Source organism: Athene cunicularia (assembly GCF_003259725.1).
Source record: "Athene cunicularia isolate RWA chromosome 2 unlocalized genomic scaffold, athCun1 chr2_part2, whole genome shotgun sequence".
NCBI classification, from domain to species: Eukaryota; Metazoa; Chordata; class Aves; order Strigiformes; family Strigidae; genus Athene; species Athene cunicularia.
In genome coordinates this window covers 7,513,577-7,534,793 of record NW_020799096.1, presented here as the reverse complement: position 1 = coordinate 7,534,793, position 21,217 = coordinate 7,513,577, and the positions used below count along the sequence as shown (strand labels likewise).

At 39.0% G+C, this 21,217-nt stretch overlaps 1 protein-coding gene across 6 annotated transcripts in view; it reads right to left on the bottom strand.

The window, feature by feature from the left end:
• The window catches only part of PDE1C (phosphodiesterase 1C), a 318,823-nt gene that overhangs the window by 83,461 nt on the left and 214,145 nt on the right, over positions 1 to 21,217 (bottom strand). For all 6 annotated transcript variants that reach the window (XM_026844005.1, XM_026844000.1, XM_026844001.1 and 3 more), the window contains 3 exons: positions 3,280 to 3,393; positions 2,256 to 2,438; positions 24 to 90 (listed from right to left, as the gene is read on the bottom strand). In XM_026844005.1, the coding sequence (XP_026699806.1) occupies positions 24 to 90; positions 2,256 to 2,438; positions 3,280 to 3,393 (364 nt within the window). The remainder of the gene's footprint in view (positions 1 to 23; positions 91 to 2,255; positions 2,439 to 3,279; positions 3,394 to 21,217) is intronic.

Here is a 21,217-nt window from a genome sequence, read left to right as displayed (position 1 = left end):
CAACACCTTTTCATTTGGATTACCTTTAGCACTCCAATTACAGCTGGTGGGTAGCTCAAACCGACCATATTTGAAGTCCGTCTGTACATTCTACCAAGATAAAATATATAAGGCAACTCATAAATAGAATTGAACAAAACAAAACAAACAAAAAACATACAGCAACAGACCATTACAGGAAAATTTATTTAGCTCAGGAAACCCTAACTGCAATTTGATTATTTTTCCTCCTTCTTGTTCCTTACTTGTACAATACTCTCTGTGTCATTCTTACTGTATATCCTAACTTAAGAACACTCCCCAGTATGTCATAGCTTAGTTACGTGGCAAGATATCACAGAGAATCTGCCAATATCAGGTCTTCATCAGAGGGAAAGCCTACACTCAAATAAACAAGATGCTTCCCATCTTCTACTTCAGATGACCATACTGCTAAGTTCCCTTAGTCCTTGCTGGTTCACATGCAAGTTAATTCTGAATGTACTTCAGAAATCATTTGTTGTCTGCAATGAATCAACTCCAGTTTGATACAGCTGTTACTTCGGTCTGCATTTTTTTAAGACTGGTATAAAATCTTTTGGGTGTTGGCTGTGTGTGTGTGTTTGAGGGAGAGAGAGAGAAAGAATAAGGAAATAACCAACATCTGCAACTGTACTAAACAAGCACTGAAGTATGTACCAGATTTTAAATTTGTTTTCAAGCCACGCTTGCTGAATGCAGAAGCACTGTCGGTTAAACGCCTTTCTGCAGATCACCCTTTTTTGCACTTAAGCAACATAGGACTAAAAGGAGATGATGGAAAGCTCTTTTCTTCTATCTGGAATGACCCTGCATGAAGTCTTCCTTCACCTCCCTTTTTCTTCATCATGTTCTGCACTCAGACCTGAAAAAAGTCAGCCCCCTTTGGAGAATTAAATTCACCCATTCCCCAAATTCCCGAATTTGTTATCCCCTCCTCCCTCCAGTCAGGAGCTCCACAGCCTTTTCTTAAGTGACAATTCAGGCATAGTCCCTTTCCCTTAGCTCAGGAGAGGCACAACCCTCCTCTGGTGCCATATTGTATCTGAACTCTTCCTCCTTTGGGCCACAGTGATTCCTATCAACTGGAAAACAGCCTCCTGCAGCCAGCTCTTTGCACTTCATTTACTTTCTTGTTGAGTAAGCCCCCCACTGAGAGTGATGGTTAATCCACAAATAGCCTGTCAAACCTAGAAGAAACCTGTTCCAGGGAGAAACGACAGGTTTAGTCTTATCCCAATTTGCTGCCACTCTTAACACATGTACAGTAACTTTGATATACAAATAAAAAAAAACTGGCTATAGATATGCCGGAGGAGGCTTCTCTGTGTGTGTGGCTTGTGGTCCACTGTCTGATACGCCCCACCTGCACAGAGGGCTGGTAGGCTGTCACTGCAATTCTGATGAACAGTGAAAGGAGATCTGCTATTCATTTCTAACTCAAATTTTGCTGTAGAGACCTGGGACCTGCTGCCTTTCACGCTGCTTAAAGTCTGTTGACAGTTTCACATGTGCCAGCCCTCCTTCTAGCTTGAAGGAGGAATGTCAGCAAAGAGTGGTTACTCGAAAAGGTGAGATTGGAAGTGAGATCAAATTGAAACGACTAAATGTCTTAAAGGGTTCAGAAAGTAAAATCAGTTTTAGCAGTAGGTTCTGACGGAAGTCACAACAGAAAAGACAGAGGGCTCAATGGGTTTTCTAAAATCCTCCCTGAGCTCCAAAGTTTTTACATGTCTCTGTCTATAGTTCATTCCTATAATACTATGATACAGGATTTTATTCCCTTTCTTGGCAGTTCTTCATAAGAAATACTAGACCATGGAGGTAAACAGAGGCAAGGAAGGGCTTGGTCTGGGCTGGCCGAATTTTAGAAGCTGTTACTCGTGACCTAGGGCTATGCGGAAGTGCATATTCTCCGTCAAAATTATTCCAACTGCACTATTGCATTTGTATTATGCTAAGAACAGATTAATACGTGCTGTTTTCACTTTATTATGTACTGGTTTGCAATTTATTACTTCATCCCAGGTTTTGAGGTGCTATCCAGATCTGTGTAGAAATATCATCTGAAGCATATTAAAGTATTCTTCATTCAGTAGAGTCATGTCCTAGTTTGCCAAGGTCTTCTGGCCTTAGGTACTCTCCTCCATCACCTGTCATTGCATCATCCCATACTAAAGGTGCAATCTGCAGTACCTGGGCAGCTACTAGAACAAAGTAATTACATGTTCCTTTACCTTTCCACAAATATTCCAGCTTGTACTGCATGGACAATACTCCTAAACCGGGGTTTTTCCTCTGTCCTTTTAAGCATCATCCCCATTTGCCGTGTGAAGGTAGAAGCCAACCAGTCCCGAACCTCTGAGGGCACAGAGTCAGACTGGATGTCACTGAGCTCATCTTCTGTGTCCAGTAAACGCCTAGAAAGGGGAGGGAAAAGATGGGTAAACAGACTCCCTTGGAGAGCACTGCAACATTATTAACAAAAAAGAAACTCGCATATATTCTAATTAAATAAGTTTTTAAAAGTCTTTGGTTCAACAGCCCTAAAGGAACACAATTGTACAAGTTCTCAACAGATTGTTTATTCTTTTTTATAGTTCAATGTCAGACTGTGAAACTTAATACTAGGCCAGCAAATAAGAAGTATCAGCCTTCTGAAGCACAACTACATAATCATCCATTCTCATCTTCAGCTTGTCAATAATCTTGACTTTTCTGCCCTTCAGAGCTCATTTACGGCCACATCTAACTTCCAGTTAGTATCATACAGTCCTCTCCCATTCTGGTCATCTGAGCTGACTCTACAAGTGCACTTGTAGAGCATTGGAGAGGGGAACTCCTCTGCCATATCTTACCAGTCTATATCTATCATGACCTGGAGTAAATTTTTTTTTTTTAATTTCAAAGGTTTGATATAAGTGAAAAGTTTTAACACTATTCAAAAGGAATAGCAGAGTAGGAATTTAGAAACTTTCAGAAAAAATGGGACACAATTATGAAAACATTTCTCCAAGAGAATATATATTAAATTTATGATTTTTTTAAATCTCCCCCTCTGCCCCAGGAAACATAAAGAAGCTTTTAGACCAATGATTGAAGGTCTGTTCTCACAGAATACAATATTTTAATGATTAAAAACATATTGTCTGTGTGTAATAAATCTTGGCTAAAACAACTTTCCCAACTGATGTGTAAATTACAGTTTTGTGTCAATGGTATTAGATATGAGAAGACTGCTGATGTCTGTAGTTAACTCACCTAGTTTCGTCAATATATACTGACTCAAGAACGGTCGCGGCATATTCCAAATTCTTCTTTAGGTCTACAACTGAAGCTTCTCCTCTCTCTAACTGCTTTACCAAAGACCGCAATCTAGAGAAATGGAAAACAGAAACTGCATTAGTACAAATAGATTTGAGAGTGTCAGTTCAAAACTGGATGCAGCATGAGATCCAGCATACGTGATTAGCAGGCGAAAACTTTTGGAAGTCTACAACGTTCTTTGAGGCATATACAAGAAATAAAAAAAAAGACTTTTCAAAGATCAGTCACAATTATGTCAGGCAAACAGCACATTTAGGCTGAAATAAGTCAGCAAGGTATGACTGTCCCCTACTCACACTGAAATAAGTTAAAGTAGAAGTCACTTGGAATTTAACAGAGGAGCTAAGAGATGGCAACTTCATTCCAGCCATAAAAAAGGAATGAACTTCTTGAACAGTATCTGTTCACAAATATCAGACATTTATGATGATTGGTGTACACATATCCAAATTGTATCGGAGTATACTTAGAAATACTGTTGCAGAAATACTATACAAGGTTAGAAAATAGGTCACCATTAGACTACCTCATCTGAATTAAACAGAACTCAAGGATTTTTTTTTTTTTTTAATCAGGTTATTGTTATGATGAGGGGGAACAGCCTTCCTGAAAACAAAAATTTGTGCAGAAAAAGTATTCTGTTTCAAAGAGAATTAACGTATTTGTGCAATATTCTTTTGTCTTTTCCTCTCCTTCACTCTACTTTCTGTGGAAAATTATAAAAACAAAAAAGGAAAGAAAGGGGAGAAGAAAACGTAAAAGTAAAGAGTAAAATCTAATTATTTTAAATAATGCAAGAATATACAAGCTTACAATTAGAAGAAGAAAATTATCATTCCTTTAAAGGGACAATGGGATAAAGATTTGACATGTTAAAAATTTTTTGTGAATGTCTTCATTCTTGTTAAAAAGCAGTTAAATAAACATTCAAATATACATTTAACAGTGCAACAGAAATCACAAGTTGCTAATTTGTCCTGTTCAAGATGCAAAAAACATGGAGGAGTAGTCATGTCATCTAAAATTTGTCTTCTACTTAGGAGACTTTCCATGAAGAAAAATAAGCTTTTCCACAAGGTAATTCAGAGATAGAGCCTAATATAGGTGCCTGATCTCACTTCATTAACCGTAGTGGGAGCCCAACCTCCTGCAGCAGACATGTGCATAAAATCCTTAAAATGAAGTGAGTATTTGTACTCCCTTGCTATCACAATGACCCTGTGGCATCGGTGCTTTCAGGAGAAATCAAGTCTCCATGGGGCTGTATTTCATGGCAGAGCTGAGGAGCAGTCAGTCTGCTCGTGTGCGCTGCACCAGCATCTCCTTCCACCTGGGGTTCCTTGCCCCGCCTTTCCCCACATAAACAGTGAGACTGCAGAGAACAGAAATCATAAAGATTATCGATTGTTCCTCTGGCTGGGTCACATAAAGTCCACTCCTACTGACAGTGGTACTGCTGACACACAGCTAGATATTTAGCTTTACAAAGAATCTTGAGCAAGAAGTGGACCCTCCATCTCCTGAAGGATTAACTCCTCTGTTTGTTGGTGATTGAAAACCAAAAGTATTGTTCAATACTTCATTCCTGATGTGAGAATAAAGACAGGAAGGTCAGTGATGTACAAATACACTGAAGACAACTCTTCTCATCTCTGTAACACAGGTGGAGAACATTCAGCTATACCAGTACGTTTCCCTACAATTCTGGAACCCAGCTTGGGGAATCCATGGAGCAACCACAGCCACACAGAAGAAGAAACATGGCTCAGTGCTCTCATAGACCTCTTCTGTGTAACTGCACCACCAAGTGTGAGCAGCAACACATTGTGCTTGATGAGCAGAGCGGGGAGGAAAAGAAAAAAAAAAAAAAAACAACTTTCTTGTCCAAACACTAAGCACTGGTTCATATGCCTCCTACTTCCTTCATCCTGTGTGTGGGGAGGCCAGAGACGTGACCCCTTAACTAGTTACCAGAAACATTGTTTGTACACAAGCCACAGGAGTCAATATTGCAGAAGGAACATTATCTTTGGCTCCTCCTGACTTTTATTTCATTGATTTAAGTACCTGGCAGCTCTATGCCACAAGTTATTCAAAATTCATGTTCAATAATAGCACAGTGAGTAACAGTTGCTCCATGGCACCAACATTTATCATCAAAGAAGACTATGCAGAGTACTGCATGCATCAATCATTTGAAAAAAAACAGAAGTACAGTTGTTATAATAAAACCTTGTCACACAATCAGCCACTCTCATGTGAAAAAAAAAAAAATTACGCTTTTTGTCTTACCGTACGTTATCTATAACTATTTCTGATTCACTGAGTCACAGCAGCTGCTGCCAGTTACCTTTACTAAGTAAGAGCCTGGTGATAAGTTTGTCTTTAATGCATCTCTATTTTTTTTAAATAGTCCTAAATGCAATCATAAAGTTAAGGCCAGGCTGTCCCACTGAAGGACATCCAGGCAAATTTATTAGCTGAATAATTCTGTTTCAAGGTGGCTGAAATAATTTTGGATTTCAATCAAATTCACCAAACCATTTTGACTGAAATAAAAACATTACCACAAACCTTTAACATTTTTTTTTCCAGAGCTTCTATTAAAGCAACAGAAGCAGAGAGCAAGAAGCTGACCTGCCATCTTTACCCCATAGGATAGTCATTGCAGCAAGTAGGGTTCAGTCACATGTGCCATGAGTCTGTCAGGCTAATATAATTATTGTAATCAATTTAAGGAACTCAGTTCATATTCTCCTTCACTTTTATTGTAACTGTCTGCTTTGTATGAACAAAACACTTTTTTCAACCAAAGCATGTTTTGTTCTGTTGTTTTAAAAAGTTCATTATAGACTGATCAAACCCCAAATTTTCATTGTTTGGGTTTTTTTTGTCTCATTTTCAAGTTCAAAACTAAAAATTTGCATAGATCTACCAGACCTAGTTCCACTGAAGTCCATGGGTCTGGTTGTAGGAGAAGCAGCCAATTCCTGTGCATAAGGAGATCCCAGGCCAGAAGGGAGGTGTTAGCCATTTCTAATACTAAGCTGTCTTAAGACCATGGCGCATGGCACAAGTGAGCCAGGCTGTAGGTCAGCCAAAAGTTTCTCAGATTACAGTCATCAGCGCAGCAGTTACAAAGAACTGGTTAATCGCACAATATTAGTTCTAAATCTGCTTGTTTAATTATATTAAGATACCGTTAATGCCTTTCTTAATGAGATATCCAAGGGAAGCTATTCCTCCAGTCTGCAAATTCTCTGTGAACATGTGCCAAATATCATGGAAAAAGTCTGAGAGCCTTCGTTCCTCTCATAGTTATTTCACATTTTAGTCCTTAGAATAATCCCTTAACTGCCCAAAGGGAAAGCCTAGTCCGGAGCAATGCTATGCATTTCAACTTCCTTGGGCCCCACAGGGAGTTCAAGTAGATGTAGAATTGTGGAAAAGGGCCAGTTCCAGAATACGGCCTCCTACACTGCCCTTCCAAGGAAAATATCTGTATGCATTCACCATAAAAACCCCTGAGAGTATCTGCAAACAACCCCACTGAATTCATCAGAGCAACACCTTTGTGTACAGAAGGCAGGTTGGGCCCTCAGTGAAGGTGAGAGGTTATCCAAAGTGTGTGCTGCTCCACAGCCCCACTCCTGCTCTTCACTCTTTCCCTAAAGTACTAGCTATTGTAAGATTGAGGGAGATAGGAAGCGAATGACTAGAAACTGGGCAGCTGAACTCAGTCCATGAAAGTTACACAGCTCAAAGACCCAAAGCCACTCTAGATCCAAACTGAATAACAGGAAAAAGTGAAGCTGTTTTCAGTGGGTTCTTGAAATGTAAAATTTCTGAGTAACTGCTCCAAGCATTCTCCTCCCTGTTATAAATAAAACAGTATCTGTGTACAAATATTTATCTCCTTAGCTAGAGGGCTTGCTTTTATGCTGTTGATTTTTTTTTTAAAAATAGCATTACATATCACTGCAGAGAAGATTAACACCACCACAGTCTGGATACCAGTCAGCTTCAATTAACATGCAAAGCACAGATACTGTCTGAATACCTGGGGCAAGTTCCTTCAACCTGTGTAAAGTCTGCAAAGCTATATGGCTATAGCCTCCACATTAATTTTCAAAGCTTTATGTCTATGATTCCCCACATATTTTCAACAGTACAACTCAATCGTTTCCTCCAAGAATCATTCTTATACCACTGGGCCAGGTGAGGAAAAAAATACTTAGAATATACATTACAAATTTTTAAAAAATATTTCTAACAGCATTACAGATTACCAAGGATGGAATATTTATCCCTGTTTTACTCTTGATATTAACTGCTAAACAGTTTGATACTGACAGCTGTACCTGATTAATATGTTATTTCTACCGTGACAGCCTACTACCTGACAGGTGAGGTTCACAGAAAGCAGAGATATTTTTAATTATAGCCAGACTACCTATTGAACACAACACCACTACAGCTAGTTAAGTACTCTCTTGAGACAATGTTCTTTCATCAACCATCACTAATTCCTTGAGATCAAAAAACTATTCACAAGCCTCTGCTAAGTCTGATACAAGTTTCATCAAGAAAGTCTGTGATGGAATTTCTAAACAAAACTGAGCCCTGCCCACGTAGTGAAGTCACTCACCAGAGAGGGGAATCCTGGGCCAAAGTGACTGTCACTTGGTCCCTTTTAATGCATACCGAAACTGGAGACCCCAGAGCTCAGGTGATAGACAGAGGGAATCATCTTTGATAGGTCAGTCCTAAAGAACAGCTCGGTGGGAGAAAAGACTTGTACCTTAGACCAGAAAATCCTAATGAGCAGATTATATGATGGGGTCGTGAGTTCAAAAGTTTGCTACAGATTATGGATTGAAATAAATTATTCAGTTTTCTGTCTCTTATCTGAGGAGGAGGAAGATATGGTCCACGCCACACTAGAAATGTTTTTTGATATATTTTTCGGCAAAATATTAAAATGTTCTGAAAAACTTTAAGATACTTGAAAAACAGAACTTCTCCCACCCTCGCCAATAGTGACACAGTTAGCTAAAACGAGTTACTGGCTTCCTGCTGCAATAACCCCCCAAAAGATGTGTCATTCTTACTTCCTTTCAAAGATGTACATAGTTCATGCACAGAAATATAAAAAATATTCTCATAACACTAAATCATTCCACAGCAGTAGCTATACATGAGAATCTCCCTTCTCAACTATTTGTGAGAGTTTTACTGATGTACTGGGTTTTACTGATGTACCAAAAACATATGGTACAAGAAAGTTTTGTACAGAGAACTGAATTTTATGGATGCCTGACAAAGACAGGCTGTGAAAGATGACTTGTAACTCCCCAAAACAGGGCCTGAGAGAAACAGGCCTATGAGAAACAAGGACTGAGAAAAGCAGTCTAAGAAAGAGATAAAGGACAGGAGGGAGCAGAGGCCCTCCAAGCCAAGGAAAGTCTCAAACACAAGTAACACAACTATAGTCACAGGGTGGATAGTGTGGAGTTTGGAGCTGATAGGGCTGCCTGGAGAGCACAGGAGGCAGTTGGAGGAGGGAGCCCCATGAAGGCAGGACGGTTCTGCTCTGGTGCATCTTGTAAAGTTTCAATGGCCATCTGCCTGGTGAATAACACTTCCTTCATTAGCCACAAAATGCATATCAGATTGAACACCTGCATATGCTAATGAAGATGAACAAGGTCATGCTAGTTAAGTCATCCCATGAAGCACCTCCCTGTACATGGGATATGTAGGTACGTGGGTCAGCCTAGGGGATGGACCCAAGGAAAGTGGGTATAGATTGAAAGGGAGGAAGGAGTGAAATACAGAAAGAAAAAGGAAGATGTGAAGATGAATGTATCCCTGACGAACTCAGACAGGACCAACACAGGAACCCAGACCAGTGATTTCTATTTCTCTATTCTCCCTCTCTTTTTCTCTTAATTTCTTTTTCCCCTTTCTCTTAGTACCATTAAGTAAGATAAGGCATACTATATTGCTTGCCATAATTTGGTATAAACTTAGCCAATTATTGTGTATCCAATTAGTACATTGCGGGACGTTCATAAACGTCTGTTCACGGACTTTGAGACTTGTCTCACTGTTGTCCACTCCGTTAGGGATTTACTTGTCTCCCTCATCTGAGCGGGATGTGACACGGGTGTATGTAGCAGCAAAATATCAGGTTTCATAACCTGAATGCTGGTTTTATATCCCAGGAGAGAATCTGTCCTTTCTATTTCTCACATTTCCAAAGCTTTAGAATCAACTTTTAGAATTTAAGTCGGTTTCCTTAAGCAGACAATAACCCATTGCATTCAGCGTAATTCTGACACTGCACTCCATGAGCGAACAGTTTGGGGATATCCTGGAAACATAAAGGATCCAGTAACACATTCTGTAAGAAATCAGGTTTGCTCTCATGGCCTCTCTCTATTCTTATGAAGTAACTTTGTGCTCTTCAGTCATTTTCTTCAGTCTCAAATGTCACTAATTTTCAGTGGAAGTGGAGATACTTGTAAAAGGTGTTGCAATTGCATATTGGGTAAGACTGTAAGCTGCTACATCCGTATAAGAAACCATTTCAAATAATCTTGCATGATTAATGCTTAGATACACAAAATTTTCCCCCGACTATTGTCAGCATTGACTTCAGTATGGGACACTCTTCACAGTCCTGTTCATCATAGAGGTTCACGAGCAAAAACTGGCACACAATGAGACTGATCTCAGTTACAATAAGGCCCTCTGTAAGTTTTCTGCAGATGAATGTGATTATAATTAGACACCAGGGAGGAACACTTTCAGCTTCAGCAAATCCTCATCACTCTGGCTCTGGAAGCATGAATAAGAGACTCTGTGTTTATGTGGCTTTTATTACCCTTATGTAATGAAAATCCAAGAGAATGATTTTGAAGACAACTCATTTGTGATAACGTTCTTTTGATAGCAAATTAAAATTGCCTTTTTAAATAAATAAATAAATAAATAAATCAACCTTTAGAAATTAACAAAATAATAATCAGAAGCAGACCTAATTGCATAAATGCCAGCTTCAGCTGCACACAGAAGACCAAGTGTCGCTCCCATAGTCTGGAAAGACAAACATCTGCTGAACTGAAAGACAAAACCCTGCCTTCTGATCTACAGTACATTCCTTACCCTTCTCTGAAAAAAACACCATAATTACTGGTAGGAAATTAATGACTAAGTTTGAGAAACAAACTGTGCATTGAACTATATTTCTGTTCAAGAACTGCTACACGGAAATAGGTGTGCATCTGCCATCTCACTATAACATACAAACCCAACAAATCTGATATTCTGGGGACATACTAGAGTTAGAGAGCCCGTGCAGACCAGCTAAGCAGTGAGCACATAGAAGATCTGCTAGATGCCCCGTGACAGTATCAGTCTGCCTGCTAGGGTGTAAAGAAACTGCAAAGCAAATGCACAGGGTATTTAACATTGCCCAAAAGTATCCAGAGCATACTGCATGTAGTCATGCGGCATAATGTGTGTGTGCAGTAGTCTCAGTCAGTCAGGTGGACGGATGCCTCCACAGTTTGCATAGCAGACCCTTTGATGCTCTATTCAAATACTGGGTTGGTGGGAGGGGTACAGCACATACAGAAAGTAATCCAGGAGCTCACCATATCTTTTCATAACAGTCAGCAGGTATGATTCATTCCACAGTCTGCCACATCTTAATCTAAGGCTCTGCATATCTAGCATGTGTGAACCGCTGAGGAAGACACAACCTTGAAAGCCAGTTCCAGCAGTTATCCTCAAAACACAACTGAAAATAGAGTAACTGGTAGCTTGTGACCCAATGGATTTGTATTAGGCTGGATAGTTATCTTCTATCACTGCTTTTTTTTTTTTTTATAGAAAAATGCAAGTGACAACATCTAGAGGAAGAAAAAACCCCATGTGTTTGCAAGGAGTAATCACTGAAACACAGAGCACTGCTACACTGGCATTTTTCATCAGAAGAAATTACAAGCAATTTCCCAAGTAATTGTTTTGCCTTCCTCATGTTTCCTGAAATATCCTTCTTCCTCTGAATTAAAAATAAAACAATAAAAGAACTAATAAATTGAACTAATCAATGAATTTTGTAGTATTTAGAAGCATGAAAATGCAACAGTGGTAAGTTCAGTGGCCTTGGCAGAATGATTGAACAGCTTGTTTCAGCTCACCTTAAGTCAAATATACTTTTGACCACATCAGCCAACTAGAAGTGAAATCATATATAGTTTATATTTTCACTTCACAGTCATAAATTCCTCCATGTCTGTTACAGGAAGGGAAGTCCTGTGCTCAAAACATTAGCAAACTTTTGGCTTACTGGAGGATTTTTAATTCAACAACAGCCTAAGAAATTCCTTGTCACCAAGTCCTTTGAACTACCCTTGTCTGCATCTCCTGCTACTGACTCTCCTCTCATGTACAAACATTTTCAGGTTTGGAACTCTGGGAGATGAGTCAGAAAATAGAATCAGTAAAAAGCCTTAATGTGGGTAAAATTTTGATGCCAAACTCTTTGGTGATGAGGTCATTAGAAGTCTTGGTCACAGGTCTTTTTTCATTCAAGTCAACCACCTCACCTAGCACTAGCTTTTTATAGAAATCAGGCACACAGATGCTTATGAAAGTCACTGGAAATGGATAGCCAGGATGAATCACCTTCAAAAGCTGCCTGTCATATATCTCCTCAGGAAAGGGTGCACTGCCTTTTTGAGGTGCCTTCCTTCCCCCACTAACAACAGAAATGAGCTAAAAGATGAGTTTAGGCAGTCGCGGTGGTTTCAGACAGCTCAGGTGAGGTGAGATGACTCTTTCCACTGAATAAATTGAGAGCTGAACAAGGGTAAATTTCAGATGTGGGACAGAAAGAAAAGCTGCTATATTCTGTTTTCACAACTAGCCATCTTCTAACTGGTGTTTTCCAAAGTAAACTTGCCTTTTGGCAGACTACTTCTTATTGGGACACTAGCATGAATTAGTTTTTTGGGGAAAGCACAAGATCACTGAATTTGTTGAAAATGAGATCCAAAGACAGCAAATTTATCTTCTGGAATGAAGCCATACCAAATTACTGGTGCCTTTTATAAAAAAAAAACTACCCCAGTTATAACATCAGCCACAAATCTAACAATTTTTAATTTGTATCTTTAAAAATAGGTACCTTGAAATGAACTGTCTAAATTCGCATTTGAGGCCACTAACACATACTATCGGTTTAGTGTTGATGCATACAATGATGCATTCCCCTTTGTTTTATACAGGCAGAGTATTTTTCTTTGAAACCACAATTATCACATTTCTGGGCCCCTGAACAAGGTCGTTCTTCCAAATGATGCTAGCAGATTGCTTTGTGCGGATCTGAATGTCAGAGCCACACACTTGCTCTTTACTTAATGCTCACTGCAGAGATCAGGGAGAAGTTCAACAGATAATTTCAAAATATTTCATTGTAACCTTAGTTATCCCCCATCTGTTATCATTAAAATATCCATGAGCAGAAAGTTTGCAATTATCTCTTTTTTTCCAGTTCCTAAAATGAATTACATTCCAGAACAGCTTTTATGAACCCATAGGACAGTTAAGCAAGTGCGGATCAGAGTCCACATGCAGTGTGAAGTTCAGGCAGGAATATGTCCCTGCCTGGTCTTCAGAAATGCCCAGTAAGCAAAGGCAGGAGGAGTGGTTCCCAGGCTGTTTCCTTTCAGACCACCTTCAGCCATCATCACTTCCCGAGACCAAGACAAAGACCATATCTCACTTATATCCCATTAGCTGTGGCAAGATACAGGCACAGATCTATGGCAAATTCCCATCTGACCTCAACGCTCTTTGCGGGGTTTGAGTTTGGCAAACTTCTGCCTGCTCTAATAGACCCCTCAGCTTAGATCCCTAAGGCAGCTGCATACTCTTGAAGTTATCATCACTGACCCCACTAGAGACAGTCCAGCTGATACTAGACAAAGATTTTGTGCTATATACACATACATCTGGATCTATAAAGCACCTTCTCATGAATGACACATTTTACACTACTGCTAACTTTAATTTTTGCTGTGATCAGAGGTAAAATCACTGATAAAACATTTCAGATTTTCTTTTATTCTAAATTGGCATAAATGGCAAATACTAAGATTTCTGGTTAAAACTTTCGACCATTTCCTTTATATTTGAAGGCTTATACCCTTCCCTGGTAGATTTTGGATACCCAGGCACAGAGGTTTTTAGACACATTTAAGATGTGATCCTCACTTTTCTGACTCTGATTTCCATTCAGGACAACATACCAGTACAGAGCTAATTGATTGACATTATTTACACGGCTGACTCACTGCTCTAAACATAAAAAAAAATAATTACCTGAGTCAGTACTAAAATTTTACTTATCACCATATTAAAGCTCCACTATGCACTTTTTGTAGCCTGAAGAAATTTCTCTAAAACTTCTCGAGTTCACACTTGTCTGGCAATACTAGCATGTGCATTTGTTAGCTCAGATAGTTAATATGTCTTTCCTCAATATACAATTTACCCAAGCTGTTGTCCTCCTAAAGCCCATAAAGTTTGCACTAAACAGCAAAATTTATTTCCCTCTTGGCGGCTGCAAGTTGGCCAGTCTATACTGCTACAAAACAAGCTCATTCTTGGTACCCTTAATTATCTTTATTTTGAGGGAAGCATTCCCAAAGTCAGTAGTAAATATTCCCCTGTCTTTTGCTAAAGGCTGGAAAACCAAGGCCGTTGCCAACTTTTAGCTGCACATGATGGTGTTGAGCTACATATTTGCAATGCCAGGAATTTTTAACAACCTGGGCACCATCAGGAGCACCATAGTCTTTGCAGAGAAATGGCAAGGAGAGGCAATTACAAAATGAAAACTGGAGCTTGCCAAGCCACAAGTTGTACCAAAAAGTAGTTCAGATAGGGTCCCAGTCATGGGGTTTTTTTTTGAATGCAAATGGTTTGGAATAGTTCTCTGCACAGTGGTCTTTATTGATACCCTGGTAGTCTGGACTTTGTGCTGCAGACTGCTTCCTTCTCTATTTTAATTACCAGCTTTAATTACTGGCTAATAAATCCAGGTGCGCTGTGGGTAACCACTACTACCCTTTCAAACCTGTATGTTTGCTAATGTGCACAGGAACTGGATTTACCATAAAACCACAATCTGGCCACTGCTGCACTGATGGTTAAAGTAAGTTCAAGTGAAAGCAAATTTCTGAGCCACGCTCATTTCTCCAAGACTACATGTCCTATTTAGAGATGACCTCGAAGAGGCTATGTAAGCATCCCAAGAAGTCCATCCTAAGAATATATCATGAACTTTTGCCTGATGGAATCTCACCTCCTTGTTATAATTACAATAACTCACCTCTCCTTTACTAAACCATGGAAAAGGAGTGAGAATGACTGTTCCAGCTGTTACAAATTATCAATTGCAAATGTTATAGAAAAAACCTCTACATTCCATGAAATACATATTCAGCAACCTGGTGGGTCAAAAGTGCAATTAGTCAAATTTGGAGAGTGTGATTGGGAAATGACCTCTTAGGGGAAAAGGAACTTTTGAAATTGATGGCTTGTTCATTGTGCTATGAAATAGATTAGCAGATAGAAATGAAGCAATGCAAAGTTTGCACTAAAAATTGTGAAAAGAAAGTTCTGTGCAGCAGACAAAATGGTAAATTGTAGGAAACTTTTAATTCATGGTTGTTCATGTAAGAAGAAAAAAAAAAAATTGCCTGAGATTTCCTGCATGCACTCAATGGAACACAAACAAAGCACTTCAAAAACATCTGTTTGAAATAACCCAAGGTTAGAAAGAGGAGCAGCACTAAAAATGTCTTTGAATAGTGATAATGAGAAAAAGATGCAACAAACAACAGGAAACTTGTAAAGATCATTTATTAAAATAAACTTCTTACGCATATTATTATCACGATTACAAGGGCGTATGTCCCCCATCTCCATTCCCTGCATACACTGTTGGATTCCACATGCCATGCAGGAGTGTCACTGGGTTGCAGATATCTGCAGACCAATCAGCTTTGCCCTCCTGCTGTAGAGGCACTGAGCACTTCAGCTGTGCTCACTACTGCAATACCCAAATACCCTCCTGTCTCAGGCTCTGACTCAAGGAAGTATTAGCTTCCAAATGATCCTTTTGAAGAGAAATTTTTTCATCTTTTTCTTGGTAAATTTTCATTCCTGAAATATTGCTAAACAGGCACAATAAATATGGATCAGCTTGAAGTCTTGGCACCAATACTACCTTGTTTCTGCCTATTTTTCCCTTTCCTTCCTATTTTCCATCTCACCCTCAGTTTTGGATCCACCATGACTAGTTCAAATTTCACTAGCAGCATCTCAGTGATTTGCTGTGGTTGACTTTCCTGAGGCCTATTTCTGCATTATGTCAAGAAGATTGCACACCATCTTCAATAATACAAAATATGACAAATAGATACTGTAGATGTCCAAAGCTGTTTTATTTTGCCATCCACTTCCTTAGATGATACAGCACTGAGATGGCCACAACATGGATAATGAGGAGTGTACTCTAGGTAAAAAGCTTCTGAGGACCTTCTGTCCAGTAATGAAGGGGGAAAACTTCACAAACTATGTGGTGTCAAATGGCAACAGTGTGGCAGCATCAGAGGAAAAGGAAGGGAAAGGGAGAGGGAAAGGGAAAGGGAAAGGGAAAGGGAAAGGGAAAGGGAAAGGGAAAGGGAAAGGGAAAGGGAAAGGGATGTGTATCAGGACAGCCAATTGTTTCAAACCAATCATGCTGAGCATTACAGTGAATAAGAAATTTTCACAAGTTATTGAATTATCAAAGATCATTTTAACCTTTATCTAATAGATCAAAATTTTTCAAGGCCTCTCCAGCCTGTCTTTTCCCAGTTTTGTCCAATTTACGCTACCAGTGGTCATCATTCCAACCTCCTCTGCCGCAGTACATGCTAAGCACACCAATTCATTATCATTGTCAGAGGTGGCAGTGTCAGATCTGAACAGGACCCATGCTCTTACAGTTATTCTTTCAGTAAGGTTTGGAGTAATATATACAAATTCTGTCCCAGTGTAAAACAGGTAAACAAAGCTAGAGCTCAAGCTACCCAGAGTCTGTCTGCATTTGCTTTTACACAATAAAAGCCTCCACCTTAATGTGAACACTGAAAATATCTCATCTACATTTGTAGCAAACCAAAATGCAAGACACCACACTTAAGTCACTTACCTCAGTGAGGATAAAATCGTTTAGTCAAGCACTGGTTAAATGCAGCAATACTGATGTGAATCACTGCAAGTGAAGAATTATTATAATATGCCAAGAAAATAACTTAAGAAAAGTTAAAACTTATTTTTTAAGAGCTTAAAAATGCATTTTGAACCTGGAATGGCAAGTGAGGGAAAAGCACATCATTATCATGTGGCTTTCAGCCTACAAAGCATTTTTGTAGTTAACATGAGCTGGGTTCCAGAATGTAGTGGTACTGTCAGGAGACGATGCTGGTCTCAGACCAGAACAGGAAGACTTTGTAGGTTTCAGGTATGAAAACCCTGATGCTTCCCAGCAGACTTCACTCATCCCTTAAAAATCCTTACCAGTAGAGTAATACTCTTGTATTGAATTGACTGGATCTAAAAGGATCCAAAATAAACATTCTTGTTTGATTTCCCCTTGAGACAGCAATTCTGACTAACTAGTGAATTCACAGAATAATCAAAGGCCTTTTGAGGGAAGAATAACAATAAAACAAAAGATGTGATTAGTTTTAGCCTAAATGATATCTTTTAAACATAATTGCTTAGAAAAATGAGGCTGATTCACACTGTCTGTCCATCTCTAGAGACCAATGAAACTATCAGTAAAACAATGTCAAAGAGTTTTCTAAAACATTGTTTTTACACATTGCATGACAGTAAATTGCCAATGTACATGACTGAACATCCACTTTGGAAATCATGGAAGTGTAAACTCTCCACTACTATTAGACAACAAAGAATCTAAAGAGAGCATCAGCTCCAGCACAGAAGAAACCAGGCTTCATGAGTGCCAGACCTGCAACATTAAAAGGCTCATTGAGAGTCAGCCCCTTCCATGCCCCTGTGCAACTGAGTAAAACCAGACTACCCAGCTGCACATATATGCCAGATTTAACCATCTCAAAAAGAAGAAACAGTAGATAACTTTCCACCGTATTTGCAAATTTGCTTTAAAAAGCTGCCTCTGAAATTACCATTGCCAGGCAAAAAGGCTGGAAAAACTCATAAAATGCCAACAAAAGTTCTGCTGTCAGAAAAATTGCCTAAAAAATTCACGTTCATGGATTAAAATCGAAGTGGGGGAAAAGGATCTGATTTTGAACATTGTCTTGTTTTGACTTCGGATTTACACAGTTTAGGATTCCTCACCTTCAACCAACACTAAACTAACAATGAAGCTCCTGTGGTTTCTTTCCTACATAAACATCACTCATATTTCAAGCTAAAAGTACAAATTTATATTTGCAGTGTTTTCCTGTCTGTGACACTTTTTCTAAACACTGAAGTAGAAGGAGAGTTATCCCCGTAATAATTGACATGAAATAACTGTTGAGGAGAAAAGAAGGAAAAAAGTGAATAAAAAGAAAGCAACAAACTAGCAAATTTAAATAAACTTGTTATACTTCTCTACCCTTTGCAGGGTACAAGAACAACTAGTGTAAAATAAAAACCTGTTAAAGTTTAGGAGATAATTAGTCAAGAAAAAGCTCTTCTTTGTAAATATTTACCCTTACACTGTTGTCAGCATCAGAGGTGTGTGAAAAGTGAGCACCTGGGAAAATTTTACATTACATTCAAAGGAAGAGGGCTGGAGAGGCCTCTTCTAAAGGGCTGCTGGGAAGGAAGAGGCTCTCTGGAAAGAGCACTGTACTTATGCTCTTCCCAGAACAATTTGAAAAGGGGTAGCAAAACTACCTATGGAAGTTCAGAATTGATTGAAATACAAACTAGACACAAATCCCTATTTCTTTACTTACAAAAGCACTCTGAAAAGAGTTTTTTCCCCTAGCTCTAGCATGCCTTCAGATGAGCTCCTTCATAACTGGTTCTTACAGACAGAAAAGTCCATCTACAATATTTTACTTCAGTTTAACAAAGGCCCTTTAGGACTGCTGAATTTCTATAGGGCATATGCTGATATTGGTATATAAGCACTTGTGATACTTGCAACACAGCTTGCTTGGGATTCAGGCTGTCAGCATTGTCCCACTGATTTACAGATTACAGTCAGGATAAATTTCTCCCTGAAGATAAACCAAAAATGTTCTGCTCAGCAAAACTAGGATTTTGTCTTCCAAAAAACACAGGGGTGCAGCCCTTGTCTTTATTTCACCACGTTAAGTTAGTGTAATCTGATCCTCTTTAGAGAAAAACTCCCTTTTTTTCCTGACAGGTGTACAATGGTACTAAAAACCACAAAACAAGCCTCCTGTGTAGGTACCAGCACAGGCAGATTATGTATCTCATCTCAGCCTAGTGGCTACAGGCTAAGAGAATCACCAGCTGCTAATAAATATTTAGGTTAATAATTTGCAGTCCAGTAGGGAGCAGCATGAAGCATGCTGAGGTAGTGTTTCACATTCTGAATTCTGAAAAAAACCTTCCTGTAATTACATTCTAGGATGCTTTCCTTTTTATTTTTGTGCCACTGTGGGCCCTACTGCAATACTGTTTTATTTTTCGTAACAGTGTACTTCCTTTCTATGCATCACTGGGCAGAGAATTTGTTTTGAACATCACTTACATCTTGCTGCATTGATTGTATAGAGTTTGAGTGCATTGGTAACATAAAAAGAAAGAGGGGAAATATTTGATGGTGATACCCCCAGAAAGTCAGCTTGCTAACTGCCCTGAGTAAACAGTACAGCATAGCATTCTCCAGAGCCAGATGGGTTCAGCTGTACACGGACTCTGCTGAGCCCTCAGAGCACACCATCTGCTTCCTCAAAGGTGGGTTGGTTAAAAGCAGTGTTAGAGGTCATTTTTGAAATGCACAAATTCTGGGAAGAAGCACGGATTTTTAAACAGAAGTCAGAGGTTTTGGTTCAGGGAATGCCACAGACAAAGCAGGCAGAGATGGAAGCTGCAGGGCAGCTGCCTCTTCTGGGAGCTGAGACATCATAAATTTACTTCAGAAATCAGGTTCAATGTAGCTGAAGGGTCAATACAGAAGGGGAAGAACTATGAAGATACATACGGTAAACCCAGGAGGGGATAGGCAGCAATCTGGCAAAGCTCTGAGCATAAAGCTTTACATCTTGATGTAAAGATGGAATTTTAAAATGCTGCACCATCTAAAGGACAAATCCCTCTTTTCTCCCATTGATTCCTTACAAGTGCATCTTCTTCAGCTTTGCCACCTCTCCTGGTTGCAGATGTCCCCTAGCTCATTCTGACAACAAGCTGGATCTTTCAGGAGTCCTCCTTCATATCACGCCACACAAACTGTAGATCTTATTCACCCGTAAATAAAGGAGTTGTGAGGTGGCACAGTGTAGTATATGCATTTTACAGAAAACACTGATCAACCAAAACAGCTCAGCGGATAGAAAATAGTACTGAAAATATGTCTACAGCAACACATCTCCCATTTTTGCCTCTCTGTACACATGTTATTTTCTTAACTAGAAGAGAGGAAACGTTGAAGAATAAGCCTGCTTGCACAGAACCTATAAGGCTTAAATTAGTACAACTACTCTAAAGGCTTGAGAAGGTATACCAATAATCAACCAACCTGAGGCACTTCCAGTGATGCAATCTCACTGTGGTTTATTAAAGGTAAAAGAACACACTGAGAAATATTTATAAAACCAGACAGCTATTTCTGAATGTTAGATATGTGAGGAAAGGTTATTTCTTAAATCCTTTATATCTATTTATCTGGATCAAAGTCTCTAAACTGCATTTCTACACAGTGATTATACAACAATGGGCACAACTAAATAAAAAACCACAAGAAATCACTAGAAATTATTTAAGAGATTTTAAAGACAAATATACTATCAAAATTTAGATTGCCTTGGTCAAACAATCTCATGAAAGGTTAGTTTTAAAATGAAGTTGTCCTCCACAAATTTGCACAATACAATTGAATTAAATCCTTCCCATTAGGAGCAAAACAGAGACTAAATAGATGTTTGATCCACCTTGGAGGTCTGGAACTCACTGACTGTGGTGTCCAAATGTCCTAAAAGCAAACAGCCACATCTATAGTGTCTGTGTGTGATGCGAAGAGGAATTGAATGTCTCTTCTGTTTGAAGAAAGACCAGACCAATGGGTACATAGAATTATTGATGTTGGAAAAGACCTTAAAGATCATCAATTCTATTAGCTTCAGTGGAAGGCGGCAGACAATATTAAATCCTTAATTAATATTAATAGTAAGGATAAGTACACCCCATTTTACTTTCTCAACATGAACAAGACTACCTCATTTCTGCTGTGTACATGGCCTTCCACCTTGGTTCTTTTTTTTTTTTTTTTAATAGAATAATTCAGTTGGAAGGGACCTACAACAATCATCTAGTCCAACTCTCTGACCACTTCCTATCTTTACATTGCAGTGCCATTTGTGAGAGAAAAAAGCACAAAGAGGTACCTCACAGCTTTGATCAACCATTTTCCAGGCTCTGACAGTGCAGAGGCAGATTTCAACTATTATATTCATAGGACAAAAATTACTTATGAATCATACAGGGCATCATTTACCTCTGCTTCCAGAGTCCAAATGTAAGCAATGATATTCTTAAAACACATACATTAAGAACTCTTTTTTTTTTTTTTTTT